The sequence below is a fragment of the Thamnophis sirtalis genome, unplaced genomic scaffold, assembly GCF_051295495.1.
Source record: "Thamnophis sirtalis isolate CommonGarterSnake01/CBP01778 unplaced genomic scaffold, rThaSir2_p1.2 scaffold_1, whole genome shotgun sequence".
Taxonomy (NCBI): Eukaryota; Metazoa; Chordata; class Lepidosauria; order Squamata; family Natricidae; genus Thamnophis; species Thamnophis sirtalis.
The window spans coordinates 97,048,305-97,065,126 of NW_028261381.1; the positions used below are offsets into that span (position 1 = coordinate 97,048,305).

Genomic DNA, 16,822 nt, shown 5'->3' on the forward strand with positions numbered 1-16,822 from the left:
TTCAGGCAAAAGAGATGGTCCCAAGCACATTCTTCCCCCCTCTTCTTTCCCAAAAGGTACATCAAAGCAGAAAAAGGAATAAAGGAAAACCCCATGTGAAATCCTCCCACCTCCCACTAGAATGGCAGCATCCTGGTAGAGATCTCTGGGATCTGACAGATTTGTGCCTCTGTGGCTTTTCTTAATCCATCATGCCCAAGGCTTCTTGTGGTTCACAGGAATTATGGGATCCGAAAAGGGTTAAGAGATGCCTAGAGCGCTACTGGAAGAAAATGAAGGATTGTCTGAACTAATGCAATGTGCTCTACATGGTGCTATGTAGAGCATTTGGAAGCTATAACTGGTGCAGACCACAGTAGCGCAGACAGCCTTTGGGGCCCCTAGAATCGCCAATGTTACACTAACATCATATTATACCACTGTTCTACACTGACTACTGGTTTGCTTCTGGTTGCTAGTTGTTAGGTGTTAGCTATCTATCGATATATAAAAAGGTGTGTGTCTGTGTTCCAGCATAACTTTGGAATGCTTGAGCAATTTCAACCAAACTTGGTAAACAGATGACTTACCCTCTGGAGAAAAATATTGTGCAGGATAAGATATCCCTAGAACCTTTTGGGGATGTGTGTTCTGTTAAGATACAGCCTGTTGTGCCTTAAAATGGCTTATACTGTACTGCTGTAAAATGGCTTTTACTCTACAGTGCAGTGGAGTTACCATGGTAATGGCTTCACAGTACTCCACAAGGGGGCTCCCTCTGGTAAGGGGGGAAATCCAACATTACAAATTATGTTTGATTCCGACATTTTCCCTATAAATAAATACCAGGGCAATGCCAGGTTATCGACTAGTTACCTATAAAGCTATGCATGGCATGGGTCCAGGCTACCTGAGAAACCATGTCATCCGAAAGGGCTCCGCCTGCCCACCCATGCTGGCAAAGGCAGCATCGGGAATTTCAGTTGGCGGGGTCCAGAAGAGCCTCCCCTGCTACGGTTCCTGCCCTTTGCAACATCTTGCCCCCTGAATTGATATCTGCTCCCATCCTCCTGACCTTTTGTAAGGGCCTGAAAGCTTGTCCCTGACAGTTGTTTTGGGGCCCAATGGAAGAGTGCTGTGCTGTAGGTGACTGATGGACTAATAGTAGATCCCATCTCACTTTCTGCATGCTTTGTTCCCTTCTTCCTCGTTTTATCATAATTTATATATTTTTTTTAACCACAACACACACACATACACATATAATTTCAATTGTTTTTAACTTAGTAAGCTGCCTGGAGTCATCTTGTGGTGGGCAACAAAATAATAAATAATAATAACTAAATTATCCCTCATCTTTCATGCATACTTACCAAAGGTAAAAAAAGAAGTAATCTCAGGTTTAAAAAATATGCAAATGAAAAATATAATACTCAGCAAATTTAAGGTGAAAGTATAAAATACTTCCCATGGTAAAAAATACTGGTCTTGAAATGTAAAATCCCACACATTTAATCATTATTTTGTTAACAAGCACAGTAAAGGCTACATTAGGAATTTTTCTGGATAAATTCAGGATTCTATTATCACAATGCCTACCATTGCCAGTGGAAATTCACAAGAAGACATGAATAAAGAGCATCTTTTCACTCAAAGTACTCATCAGTTGATATTGGCAGATGTACTGGTAATAATCAGCCATCAAGACTTATAGGCATTGATAGCATGATTCTTCATACACAGTATTTCAGGAATCCAATTTAGTAGCCTTCAGAGTATCTTTTGACAATGATCAAATGCCTGTTTAAACATTTAGTTTCATTGAAGATCTTAGATTTTGAAATTTTGAAAAAAAAGTATTCCTTGTTATAAAGCTTCTTTACAATATATACCTTAGTGCATTTTATTTGCATATATTTTATTTCACATTTATTTACATTTATATTAAAGGTGACAAATGTTTAAAAAGAAAAACAATATAAAGTAATAGAATAAAAAGCACCATAAATGATATTAAATCATTTTTAATTGTAAGTTTAATGAAACATTTGGTATTAGGTATTTTCTGAGAGAGCGAGAAAAAGGGAGGGAGGGGGAAAGACAGCGAGAAAAAGCTGAAAGCCGCTCTTGAGGGTCTCTCTTATACAACTTGGGAGCTAGAAGACTATTGCATTTCAGAGATATGGGGTTCTGATGGTGAGGGCATTGCTAAAAGGTCTCGCCTGCAGATATAGAATCAGCTGGGAAACAACTTAAGTTGTCAAGCACAACTTAAGTCGTTTCCCAGCTGATTCTATATCGGTTCCACCACAAAACCGCGGTCGACTAAAGGGCGCTCGACGAAACCGCGTACCTGACGTCATCACAGTGCGACGAAAAAAGCACGCTGTGAGCGGTAAAGCTAAAATTAACGCGTAAACCTAAACCTAACCCCCCCAAACCTAACCCTAACGCTAACCCTTAACCTAACCCTAAACCTAACCCTAATGCTTAACGTAACCCTAAACCTAACCCTAACCTTTACGTGAATCGGCTTGCTTTAAAAGCGCTTTTTAAAGCGCCCTTTTTTCTCCACGGTCGTTGTTGTCGCGCTGCTGATGACGTCAGCGACGCGCTTTAATCGGGCGCGCTTTAGTGGACCGCGGTTTTGTCGTGCCACGGATCTTTTAATATAAACCTCATACGATTCCTGTACCTTCTCCTGAGTAGGATCTTAGCCATTACAACATGTATCAATTACAACTTGCACACTGCAGTGTTCAATGAAATAGTGAATGAATGAGATAGAGAAAGAGAAAAGAAAGAAAAAGGAGAGAAAGAAAGCTAAATCTAGTTTCTACCTACACTATTCAGCATATATCTCAATACCTCTCATCATCATTCTAGTCTCGTAAACTATTCCATTAGCTTCTTCAAGCTCTCATTCCTTTTGGGGGATTTCATGAACTCTATCAAACCATGAATTCTATATATTTTTTGTTTTCATCGTATTTCCTTTATAGGTTTGTTCTGCAATTTTATTTTCATTCATTCTCTCATTATGACCAAATGACCTCACTGAACTTGGTTCACATTGGTCACTCACCTTTGCATTCGGTTGACATTCATTCATCGCACCCTCATTCTTGACCCCATCTCTTCATTTGATCCACATATAGTTCAGTAATCAATTCCTACTGCACTGAATTTATTTTTGTATTTTTCATGTGACATATTTATGTGTATTTTTTAGAAGAACAAAATACTACAAAAAGAACAAATAAAAAGGAAAAAAGGGGGAAAGTAAACATGATGATAAAATACAGTATATGAGCTCAATTTTTAATTCCAACATTAAACTTTGACCACGGGATTATATCTTATCTTAGAATCGTTGAAAACACATTTTAATGCTGATATTCATTCAGAATATCAATATTGCATAGCTTAAAATTTCTTCATTGATTTATCATCTATAATAAATCTTCTGTATACCTTGTCATAAATGTTTTCTCCGTCAAACATAGCTATCTGGGTCCCCAACATGTAAATGTTCAATTCCATATTCTGTTGCATAAAATAATAATTTTCCCACATTCATACATCCTTTAATAACCTGGTTGACACAATGGTTTCATGAATTCATTGGAATTGATCCAACAGCAAATACACAATGCTTAGAAATCCTTGGTGCTCTCTGAGCTTCTCTAGCCCTTTTGCTCTCTCACCAAACCCCACTCATTCTAGCACTGAAGATGTTACCTGAGGTAACGAAATGTCTGCAAGCAAACAACTGAGCTCAGAGAGCACCAAGGGCCCCTTAGTTCAACCCTGAGCTATAAATATTCTCTTCTATTGATAACAAAGTACTTTCTTGCGAATACCCCCCTTTTTATGATCAAGCTACTCTTTTCATTTTCAAGCATGTAAAGTAATTATGGTGGCATTTAATTATAGCAGCTAAAACAACTGAATTCTTTTTCCTGACCTCCCTTCTGATAAGCAGTAGTGACATGGCAATAAAACAATAAACTAATTTATTTAGTTATCCAAACATTTAAAAGTTAACTTTCTCTTCTGGAGGTATGTGCAGCTTACAGTCTCAAAGTGTGCGCAGCTATATCTAGATTCTGGCCCATCCTCACTCCCTTTGCAGTTAAGTAATTAAGATGGCTACTAGCCTTGTCTCTTTCAGGCTGCCAGGACATGATTTTTCTTTTTTTCGGCCCCTCTTCAGTTTACACAGAATCTGTGTCAAGATAAAATGTACTGTTTTATATCCAGTTGCATTTTCCTCTCTTTTATGTGTATTATAGCAATAAAAAAAATCTATGCCTGCAGCAACTTTAACATTATTTCATACTATTCCAAGTAGCTTCCATACCACAAGACTAAAACTTACCAGAATTACTATAAAATAGAATGTTGCAAGTCTGAATGTGCTTCCTTCTTCCTCCTTTTATCTTCATGTGAATTAGGGAGTGCCTATCTCACACTACCTCATAAATATCTACTTTCATACATGTTTATTGTGAATTGTCTTTGAATGGAATCTTCCCTCTCTGTCATGGCCATCCTCTAAATTCATTACACCAGTACTCCAGGCGGATACCATGGCTGATTATATCAAAAGTATTTAGAGAGCTACCACTACAAAGAAAACTGAATGCCTATCATACAAGTACCAGGAGAGTTCACCCACAAGAGGTCACTGCTGTCTCTTTCCCAGAACAATCTTCTTCAAGCTCTTTCTTAAAACTTCAGGTTGGAAACTGAGGGCGAGATGTGGAGTCAAAAAAATCACCTTTTTAAAGAGAATGCAAGAATCTGGTTTTGGGCAACAGGACAAAGAAGGCACTTAGCCATCTCAAAATCCAATCCTTCATCCCTGCCTTAACCACTCAAAGAAGCCAAGGAAGGACCGAGATTGAGTCTCTAGATGGCAGAATTCAAAATATCAAGAACTCTTAACTATATCCATAGAGAAAAGAAGATGGGAAGTTTTTAGAATTAAAATGAATTCAAACTAGATATAAGGATAAGATGTATTAGTATTCCTTTTGCATTCTGCAAAACCTTCTATTGATCTCTATATTGCTGCAATATCTGATGCTGGAAAATATACCTATAATAGGAAGATATAACATGCATTGAATTGTAGCCTTTGACTATCTGTTCTCATGAAATAAGTTGCCTCACAAGAGTGCTTGGTTAAAGCCTTTTATGTTGCAATGCATTTTTTTTTATTCTGAGCGACATTTAAAAAAAAGAACTGAAATTAAATGCTACCACAAGATCTTCCCCATCTCCATTAATTAAATGTAATATAAAAAGAATCTAGTGTGGTGAAGCTTGTGCTTTGGAGAATGCCTTAAATCTTGGAAATTAAGTCTCACAGAAGTTTATTTAGGGAGCAATTGTAAGCAATTGTGTTGCTTATGAGTGAGGTCTCTATTCGCTACTATTTATTAAATTTTATTCCCATATTCCTTCTTGCCTTAGCTTTAGTCAGCACAGCTCTTTCAACTTCAGTAAAAACCATTGGAAAGATGCAGGTCATATAACTTTGTTAAAAATTATTACACATAATATCCTTTTATCCTTGCAACAACCCCAAATGTAAAGTAATCAATTCCTGAAGACACTTGCTGTCATGGTTTCAACACTGAAGAAATTTTAAAGCTGATGCAGGCCTGCAAAATAAAGCACTTTATTCAGTTTTTCCATTAATGTAACAAAATTGTTTATTGTTTCCCAAAGCTATCATTTTATAGGGTGGATGGATTCAGTTACCATGGTGATGAATGCACCATTGGGAGACCTGAAAGAACAGGTTAAGTATAAATTGTAATACAGAAAATGTATGTATGTGGTTGCTAGGACTTCAAAATGATTATGCTGGCGCTTAATCATCTCCACTGACATAGGAATAAATAAAAACAAAACGATTACCCCAAGCTCATCATTTCGAACCATACTTTCTTATAATTTAAATTTTAGATTTCATCATTCTTTTCTGAAATAAGCATACCTATGCCAAATTATCTGTTACTCTGAACTGCGTTTGTAACTTTATTATAAAGTGGTCGGAATGTTCAAACAGCAATAGCACTTCTTAGACTTATATACCGCTCTACAATGCTTTACAATGCCTTAAATCTTTATGCTGATGGAGGTAAAGCAATATGGAAGTTAGCATTTCCATTTAATTGCTACCAACATCAACGCCAAAGCAATAGCCTTGGCTGACTAAATCGTTTGGGGTTGTTGTTTTTTTTTGCCTCACGCCCTTCTAAGCCTCGGAATTACTACGACGGAAAAAAATTGCCCTGACCTCGAACTTTCCTGCTCCTCCAAGGCCAAGTTACCAAGTAACTTATCGGGAAAGCAGGATCGTTCTGCTCTACGAACCTTTAGAGACTTGATATTAAGATTCCCAAATCCAGGGAAATGAGCTCCCCATGCTATTATCATACCAGCCAGCCAACCACCCTTCCTACCACAACCGGGTCACGGGCTCCCCCCGCCAAAATAGCAGCTTTCGGCTTGGCCCAATACAGTCCCGCCTCCCGGAATCTTGGAAGCCGCCCCAAGTCTCTCCTCTTAACCACGGCGCCGAAGGTTTAGGCGGCCTTGGCGCCTGAAAAAAATCCGCGCCCTAAGACTAAGGCTTTCACGAAGGCACGCTTCGAAGCTTGCACGAGGTCAGTTTGAGGAAGCGATTCCGGCATTCGCTACCGCCACCTCTGTGAAATGAGGACCCCTCCGCCGCTCGCCCCCTGCCGGTCCCTCCCGCGCGCGCGCGTCCTCGCGGCCTTCTCTTGGTTCTTTCCTTTCCCCCCCATAACTCGGTGCAGAGGTAGCTTGGTGTAAGTGGCCGGACTCGCGCGGTCAGAGGCCGCCGTTCCCCCTGCGTAGAGTCCCACCGAGTCTTTTCCTGGTGCCTTCCCCATCTTCCATTTCTTCACACACGCACGCGGGCGCGCGCATCTGTCACGGTGAGGAGCAAGAAGTAAAAGAAGAGCGGTTCTGGGAAGACAGTTGATCGCCGCGGCGGCGGCGCCCTATGTAAGGGAGGGGGAGGAGGAGGGGGAATCTGGAAGCGTGGGATGTCCGCGCGTTGCTAATCACGTGGGTGCCGAGCACGCGCCCGTGGTGTTGCGGTCGGACCTTTAAGGATCAATCAGGTTGCTTAGGATCGTTGGGCGCGCGCTGACAGGTGCGGTCCGGGTCGGAACTGGGCGCGCGCGGGGAGAGAGGATGGCGGGGGGAGGAGAGGGGACATGAGATAAAGGAGGTATTGGTAGACTGAAAGCCGTTCCGGTGGGACGCGTTTTCCGTCTCCCCCATCGTCTGTCCCCTCTGCCGTCCCGTCTTCATTTTTCTCGCTTCCTTTCTCCCTCCCTCCGAATCCCGTAACGCGTTGTTCTTCTCCTCAGTAAGCGATGCCCTCGGCCACCAGCAGCGCGATGGCGAGTAACGGCAGTAAAGCGGGCAGCGAGGCAACGGTGGCGGCGGCGGCTGCTTCTTCTCAGGCGGCGGTTTCGGGTGGCAGTACGAGTTCGGTGCAGACGGAGGCCATGAAGCAGATTTTGGGTGTCATCGATAAGAAACTGCGCAATTTGGAGAAGAAAAAGGTACGGAGGTTGGGTCTCTCTCTCTCCCCCCTCCCTCTCTCTCCCTCCCCCTTTCCCGGGAGTTGTGAGGGTGGGAATGAACGTTGATTGGAGCGAGTGGCGATAACTGAGGTGGTTCTGAAAAGACTTTCGCTTTCCTTGCGCTTCCCCGCCTGCTCTTTTGTTTCTAGTCGGAGGGGCGGAGAGAGGCGCCTTTTTCTTCAGATCTGAACGTGCTTTCCGCCTCCTTTTGGTCCTGCCTTTCCTCCCGTCACCCTCCCTCTCCGATTCCAAACCGGCTAACCGGAGACTTGAACTGTCGCCTCCCCCTTTTATTTCTTCTTCTTCGTACTCTTTCCCTCCCCTCTCCTCCCCCCCCCCCCGTTGCACATGGAGCCGGCCCGTACCCAACATGGCGGCGGCGAGAGGCAGCCAGGCTTCCCGGGGAGGGAGTCTTATTGTGTGAAAGGCTGCTGCACAAAGGCCCGGCTGTTTGTTTGCCCGCCCGCCCGAATTGCTCAGCCCTCGCTGTCCGTGTTGGATGTACGCGCGCGCCTCTTCCTTTCTCCCCCATTTTAGTTGATCCTTCCTCTCCGTGTGGACAGGCGGATGAAAACGCGGATCTTTCTCTGTTTCTCTTGTCTCTTTCTCGGGCCCCGGGAGGATGGGGGGAGGTGCCCCTGTGAAAGGAAGTGTTGAAACTTTCGGCTCGTTTTATTACACGCTTTTTTTTTAAAGTTTAGTTGAGTTTGCTCCGCCTCTAGACTTCGTGAAAAGAAAAGAAAAGAACCGAGTTGATATCTTAAAAGAGCAGCGTTATTTATGTGTTACCTTCGAAACGTTTAGATTTAGCGGTACGTGCCCTGCGTCCTTTTGTCAACATTAAGGCCCTAGGTTCTAAGGACGAACCGCTTGACCATGAGACTTGCTCCCAAGTCAGTATTTATGGGAACAAACTTTATAATAACTCACGCTGGCTTTTATGAATCTTTAGTTAAAATTTGACACTGGCTGCTCTTACAAGAATCGGTATCAGTGAAAAGGGGCTCTGCTCTCATTGAATATCCCAACCTGCTGTGGTCCTGATCTGATTTACGAACACTGATCACCCCCCCTCAAATCAATATGGAAATTACTCTAAAGGGGATGGGGTAAGGTAACTATACCTAAAGAAAAGGAAATCTCCCATTGAGTCTCTTTTTGTCTTTATTCCAAAGAATAGAGATCCCACGGAGCAGTGAATGAAGTGGTATTAACAATTGTTTGAGGAAGGGAAGGAACAAAATTCATCCTTCAGTTTCTGCTAGTTGAACTCTGTTCACTACATGCTCCTACCACTAGATAGAAAAATTACAGCCTGTGCAAATATGCATTAAACTGTTAGTAGGTGACCACAATCAAAAGAACTGTACAACTAGTTTAAATATCTTGCCAGGTGTTTCTAAAATGATGGGAAATATGAAAAGGTAGCTGTGATGGAAGAGAAGCAGCAAGATGCTTCTTAGTAGATTGCTGTATTGTGGGGAGTGTAATGAATGGCTTTAAACATTCAACTCATTAAAAAAACACTTTCTATGTTTATGTATTAAATACTTGTTTGAGCAAGACTTGCTTTCATCTAAATGTGCGTGGGAACATATTATTAAATAACCATTAGATTTTTATATTTTGCCTGTAAGTCCAGTAAATATGTGAAAATGTTTAATTCACTGATGCAATATCCTTTTCTGAATTAGTGTATAAGATCCATATGTTAGAAAGTTATTTAGACTCACTTTATGCAAGTCCTCAGTTTTCTAAAACTCACTTTTCTAATCTTTGCACCAATTCTGCCTTTTTCAAAAGATCATCATAGCTTTGGGGCTTTTTAAATCCTGCTTTTGCAATAAGATTAGAGTTTAGTACACTATGGAGGCTGCTGTATTTTAATCTTAATAAATTTATCAGGGCTTTGGATTCATTTCAATAAAATTGCTTTGTAGTGGAAATGTGGCCTATGTTAGTGATTCATTGAAGCAGGTGGGTTTTCTTTGGATCGTACAGCTACTTTAGTTAATTGCACCTAATGTTGCTTTTATGTTGAGGTGTCCTTTTCAGAATCAAGACAAAGCACTATAAAATCCTAGTTGGTCTCTACTTGATTTAAGAAATTTAGTTTGTGATTTAGCATTTGTAAAGGAAATTGTGTTGTCATATGTAAAATAATTATACAATGATAATTGCTAATTAAAATTTTGGATTGCAACATTGTGGTTGATATCATATTTACTTAAGAAATTTCTAAAAATACTGCTGATTTTGAAATTAAGGTATCTCTACTCTTTTTATGCCTAATACTGAATGAAAATTTTTAAGCATTCTAGCAAAGATCCCATTACAAAACTACAGGTTTGAATATAATGTCAAATCATACTAAGACAAAGCATGGCATCTAATCTGTGTGGTGATCCAGATTTTGCTTCCATTTTTGATTAATCACAATTTACTGGGTCATTTAAACCAAGGCAGATTACAAAATCACTATTGTGGCAATAAAAAAAGCAAAGTTCAAACTGTATTTTATAATTCATGTAGATTCTCATAACAATAACAGCAAAGTAGGAATTTGCCTTCTGCAGATGATTTTGTTTGAAAAAGGAAGTCTACCAAGAGCATGGCAACCAAATTATATACAAAGTTTGTTGCTAAGGTAAAATTGTGTAGGCTATCTGGTGTTATTCATATTATATCTTTGAACATAATAGTGGGTCTAATGTTAGTAATCCAGAATATTTTGAATAGTAAAGTGGAAGCTAGTTGAGATTTTACTTCTGAGCTTCTAGTTTTTAAAAAGTAGAATAGTATGTCTGACCCAGTGGAAGAAAGGCTTACATTTACTAAACCACTGATCCACAGAGTTCCCCTGTCTGGGTAGCATTATGCTTATGAAACATTGTATTAACATGTGCAGTAATGAACTCATATCCCTGGTTGAGATTTGGTATATGTAAGCCTTCCTCCCATTGGTTGAGAAGTACTTTAAAAAAACAGAAAATAATAAAATTATAATCGTCAGTATTTTGAAAATGAGAAGATAAATGCAAATCCTGGATAAAATAATTCTGCACATAATTTTCTTATGTAATCAAATTAATATGTTTAACATATTAAAATAGCATCATATAGTTATACTTGTCTTAAAGCTAAAATTAACTTTTTATTGGATATTGTTATGTGAGTATATGCATTGTAGCCGGGTTTACTCTGATAACTTCAGTATTCCTAGGGTTTTGCTAGGTAGATGCAAGTTGTCATGCAGAAATTAGTTAAATTCTTTATAAGTGGTTTGTATCTTTAAAAGTTCATTTCTGCACATTAGTCTATTTGAGAGTTGATGTCTGATTGATTTGGAATTGAGTTGCAGTGAACCAAAATATATTAGTGATAATACTACAGATAGCTGTTGTTTGTCTTTCTATTTTGTGAACATAAGATGACATGCACAAAACAGATATTATAAAGTAATATAATTTTAACATTTCCATGGAGTTACATCTTTATTTCCACATTTCCTGAAAAATATGGCATTCATTCTACATTAAAACAATATAGAGAAATAATTTAATTTATTTTGCAAAGGGATTTTTGGGCAGATGGAAATTGACAATTTTGTAGGCATGCCTGAATTACACTTTGCCTAATAGTTTCCTAGAACTATGAAAACATTGTACCTTAGTATAAAATTGACAATAGAAATATTACAGGAAGCAAATGATGCATACTGATACAAACTAAAGGCATTTCTAAATACTTTGAATGTATAGTAAAGTGTTGAACTTCTTAAGCAAATTTTTGTGATTTGGAATAGCAGCCGCCCCTTCTTGCAACTCAACAATTGGCAAGATATACAAGAAAACTCTTTAAAATCAGACAAACTCACTGGAAACAACTAGTCATTGCACTTCCTGATATTTAGCAATTTAGAGTTTTAAAGGTCATATTACAAACTTTAAATTATGCCCACAAACTAGCCAAGAAATATAGCTTTTTCCTGAAGGAATAATTTTACACTTTATAATACTGCAATTCTCTAAAATAATAAATTTATGTACCCAATGCCCCAATAAAATGAAATATTATATTTAGATTAATGTTTCTGATTTGGGGGTGATTTTGACAGATAACTCAGTCCATAGGCTTAGCCCTGGTGACTCTAAATTTCTCACCATCCACTGTGGTATTGTGGTCCACACTTTAAGAATCCTTGTTCTAAAGAGTTATAAAGCTTGGAACACCTACAGTGGTGAAATTATGAATCTTCTGTAACTACTTGCAGTGCTGCAGTGCTGTGACTTGCAGTGTAAGATCACAGCTTCATTTAAGTTCTATTAAAGAGAAATTCTGGTTAAACAAACAGTAAAATCTGCAATGTTTTTTTTTGAACATGCTAAATCAATGTTCAGTGTCTGGTGTGGTGTGGTGTAGTATAGTACCATACAGTATGGTATGATATAATATGGAAAGCCCTGGGATATTATCTCTCTGGCATGTATTTGTAGGTCTTTCTCTACTAAAAATACTGTGCTCCATAGCATAATTTTGTAGAAGTAAATCATGTCTCAATCAAAAGACATTTGTGCAGACCTTATAAAGAATTGTTGATGCATGTGAGGTTGGGCGGGATTGTCCAACAATATACAAACATTCTTCCCAGGAATGTCCAAATTTTTCAAATAATAAGGCATATGGTTCTCCAAAAGAGAATACAAGGAGACCATAAACATTCTGCAGGTCACTCTTGTCATGTCAGCATAGCATGCATGGAAAGATATCAAAAATAAAATCTTTGTGCTCAGGAAAGTTATTTGCTGCCCAATTCAGATTCACCAAGGAGCGCCTGGATGATTCAGTAGACTACTGCACAAAAGTTGATCTTTCTGGAGTTAAAAGGAAACAATTTATACCATTGAAAGAAAGAAACTAGTTCCATTATGAAATATGGCAGCATGGAATATCATGACTGGACAGCTTTCAGTCATTAAAGCTATAATGGATTCTGGATTATACAAAATTCTACAGAAAAAGGTCTTAGTCTCTGTCTATGAGCTAAAGCTTACACAACATGCATAATGCAACATGAAAACAGCCCTAAGCACCCAAGTAAATCTACAACATAATTGCTGAAGTAAAACAAGTATTTTGGAATGCTTAAGTCAAAGCCATGACCCAGATGAAATATGCCATGATCTGAAGTGAGCAGTTTATATGAAAAACAGTCCTAACATAGCAAGAGATTGAAAACATTTTGTAAAGGGGACATGGGCCAAAATACCTACAGGGAACTTGTGAAGTGATTACTGCTAAAGGGGGGTCCTCAGTTATTGAACCTAAAGTTTCAAATACTGTACTTAACATCCAGTTAGGTTTAGTGAAGACCGGTCACAGTGCATTGCTTGCATGGTGTTTGTTCAACCCTAATCTGTTTTTTTTTATAGAACTTGGATGAAATTCAGTTCACACTATATGCTATAGTTCTGCAATATTATAGAGTAAGGAGAAGACTAATAAATGTTTGTTTCTCAATAACAGTGCTAACTAAACATCTAGATGGTATTCTCACTCTTAAACTTCAGGAAAACTATCAAAATCGAGTTGAGAAGGATATTTGGAGAGTGAGACCTAGTCTTTGGGTTCTTAAAACTATTAGTAACTATTAATAACAATCTTAGCTTTGTAATTAAAAATTTTCTGTCTTTTTTATATTGTGTTTTATGAATTTGTGTTTTGTTTCCTGATTTTAATTATATACCATCATGGGTTCTTATGGCGTGAAAGTATAAAGTGGAATAAATTAATAAAACACTCTTTTCAGTTGCAGTCATCCATTGCAATATATTAAACAAGGGTTGGGAAATATATTTATTCTAATAAGTCTTAAGGAACAATTATTTCAAGAGGTATACAAAATTTTCAAAATTTGAAATGTTTGAGTACTCAAAATACTCTCTTATGGGCCCCTAATAACTTGTTATTAATGATATTCCAAGTTTACTGGTACTCTGATTTTTAATGCTACAAAACAATATGAGAATATTGTCAGTTTAGATTGTTTCACATACTTCTAGTAATAGTTTGAATATATATGAATACAAAATTCCAAGCCACTTAGAATTTTTCATCTAGATGTTAGTATTTGATAATTTTTATTGGGGAATTCCTATGTTTTGGAGGTGGTTGGGGTGGTACATATTTTGAACGCTTTTAACTTTCTGAAATTATTTTTTATGAAAAATTAATTGTTATGTTCATCTAAATGCATACAATTATAGAAACTAAAAAGCATAGAAATGATAGAAAATAATTTTTGAAATAATTACTGATGACAGAATATTCATATATTTTATTCAGCACCTTGGGCCAGTCAATCTTCCTCAATCCAATTCACCTTACAGGGTTCTTGTGGGGAAAATAGGAGAAGGAACGTGTGTTGGATATGTTTTGCCGATATGTTTCAGTTATTTGTATAAATAATAAAGGCAGTGGAAAAAGTAATAACTAAAAGGTTTGTTGTAGCTTTAAAATAGTCTACGATTATAAAATTATTTAAATAGTAATTAAGAATAAAATACAGACTTAATAGTCTGATAGTCCTTGACATACAACCATAATGGAGCCTACCCATGATTGACATAATACTTGATGGTCATAAAACAGACTGTTTATGTACTGACCCAATTTTATGATATTCTTTGCAATAGTTGTTAAGCAAATAACTCCTCACTTAGCAGACCAGTGGTTTGCTATGAGTGTGCATTTTGCTGTAAATCGGAAGTAATTGATGGTTTTTATCACTGTCATAAAAGATGATCAGGTGAATATAGGACATTACAAGTGGTAGTAAATTGCCCAATTGCCTAGCTCATGAAATTTGATTGTGTGACCGGGGGGGGGGGGGGTGGTCAACTGTCAAAACTTCATAAATAGCTCCCACATAGTTCTCTTGTAAATTTTAATAGTCACTAAGCTGTAATCTGTAAGTCTAGAACTAACTGGGAATTGTGTTGAATCCTGGAATGCATGTTGGCTAGTTAAGCAAATGTGTTGCTATCTGTTACTTCAGTTTTATGCTGAGAGGGCAACAGTTTGAGTTAAAGAATCAGAAGGAGAAAATATATTGGTGTTGTACAGTGAAACATCTAATGCTATAATGTATCTGATTATAGTACAGTATTGCATAGATCAACAAATAAGAAAAAGTAATATGCAGTCTGCTGATTCTCCAATGTTGGTGAAGCAATCAGGATAGCTCTTTAAAGCTAAGTCTCTCAACTAGCCTGGGGCTGTGGGAAGAGATTTTTGAGGCTTTTGTCTCTGGAGATTGCTGGCAGAGAGCTCTCTGGCAAACAGCGCCTCATGGCAATGGCCATTGGAGGCCCCCACTCTGCGCTGCTACCTCTGCTAGGCTATGTGCCACCCTCGTGCCACAGCCCCTCCAGTCGCCTCCAAAAGCCACCAAGAACCGCCAGCAGCCCGGAGCAGACATCAGAAGGGCCGCCGCCATTCCTCAGTGCTCTCACCCCATCGGAATGCCGCCGCTGCTGCTCCTCTCGGGCTCTACAGCAGCCCCGCAGGGCGTTTGTCATCCTTACTTGCCTTGCAGTCTCGGCTAACTCGTGGCGCCTGGCCCATAGGCTCTGTAGCCTCAGTGGCCATTTTGTTTTGGCGCAAAAATCTCCGGTGGCCAATTGGAAGTTCAACAAGTCGTGAGTACAGGCTATGGCCTCTTCTCCTGGTCCAGAACCAGTGGGCATCACCAGGTACTGGTCCCCTCCCCAATACCTTGGATAAGCGCCTGTATAATGTGGGACCAGAACTCACCAAGCCTTGGAGGTACCTTCTGTCGACTTACCTATAATTGGCCTTTCTTCTGCCAACGTTGCCTCAGCAGCTCCTGAGGAGGCTCTTCGCACTGAGGACAAGAGAATAGAGCAAAAGCTAGTCAAGAGTCACCAGGCCTCGGTTTGGGCCGTTAGGACGGGTACCTCTGCCTCCTTCTTTAGTCGCTCTGCCCTCTTATGGCTGGGGCAACTCCAAGCTAGGCTCCTAGCCAGAGATTCCAGGGCTCGCAGGGACATTAACAAAATAAAAGCGGCCCTAGAATACACAGCAGATGCTTCCTTGGACATGGCTATGTTGCGTCCAAGGCCATAGCATCCTCCATTTCCACCCCATCGTCTGCTTTGGCTAAAACAGTGGCAGGCAGAAGCCCGGGCCAAGTGGAGGCTTGCCTCCTCTCCCTATTCTTCATCCCTTCTCTTACGAGCCCCATTGGACCCCCTTTTGGTGGAGTCCAAATATAAGCAGAAGGTCTTGCAGCCGGCTACTAAGAAGCAGGAGGGCTGAAGCCAATCCTTTTATCGTAGACAGCCCTTTCGAGGTCAGGGCGGGGGTTCCTCCAACTCCCATCCACAGCGTCAGGTTCCTCCCAGACAGGGCCCCTCCTTTAATAACAGGCCAGGCAGAAACAGCCAGAAATTCCAGCCCAGAAAGTCATTCAGGGACAATACCAACCGATCCTTCAAGAGGCAGAAGTGATTGCCTGAAAGATCTCCCATAGGGGGGCGGCTGTTGACCTTTGCAGATCATTGGGACGACATCACCAACGACACATGGGTCAGGGCCACAATCGGATTCGGCCTTCTCTTGGATTTGCGCTCCAGCACTTTGTCCCTTGCCCCATTTCCAGGGATCCTCAAAAGAGGCTCCTAGTGGAGCAGGCCATCCATCACCTGCTCCTCATACGGGCCATTCAACCTGTGCCTCCAGGCCAGGTGGGTCAAGGGTTCTACTCTCGTCTCTTTATCGTGCCAAAGTCTTCGGGGGACTGGAAAGCGATCCCTCGATTTCAAATTCTTGAATCGGTTCATCAGGTACAGGAAGTTCAAAATGCACTGTCTCTTGTCAATTCTAGAGACTGTGCACAGACATGATCTCCTAACCTCAGTGGACCTCACAGAGGCTTACCTCCATGTACCCATTCACAAGCAACACAGATGATTTATCCGATTCATCTATGCGCGCCATCACTTTCAGTATCGTGCCCTTCATCAGCCTCAAGGGTCTTCACCAAAATCCTGTCAGTCGTAGCAGCTCACCTCCGTGCCAGACCCATTCGGATCTTTTGTTACCTGGACGACATCCTCCTGTTGTCCAGGTCACGCACCCAGGCCCTGCGGGATCTACAAGACACCTTGCAGGTACTTCAAGAG

The 16,822-nt window shown here is 40.1% G+C and overlaps 1 protein-coding gene across 5 annotated transcripts in view; it reads left to right on the forward strand.

The window, feature by feature from the left end:
* The first annotated feature begins 6,765 nt into the window (after positions 1 to 6,765).
* CAPRIN1 (cell cycle associated protein 1) overlaps positions 6,766 to 16,822 on the forward strand; it is a 48,796-nt gene continuing 38,739 nt past the window's right edge. For 2 of the 5 annotated variants that reach the window (XM_087719592.1, XM_087719611.1), the window contains exons 1-2: positions 6,766 to 6,956; positions 7,398 to 7,595. In XM_087719592.1, coding sequence (XP_087575718.1) covers positions 7,404 to 7,595 — 192 coding nt within the window. In that variant the 5' untranslated portion in view covers positions 6,766 to 6,956; positions 7,398 to 7,403. Of the gene's footprint in view, positions 6,957 to 7,044; positions 7,178 to 7,397; positions 7,596 to 16,822 lie in introns of those variants that run through there. The other 3 variants (XM_087719620.1, XM_087719602.1, XM_087719625.1) reach the window with 3 other exon arrangements.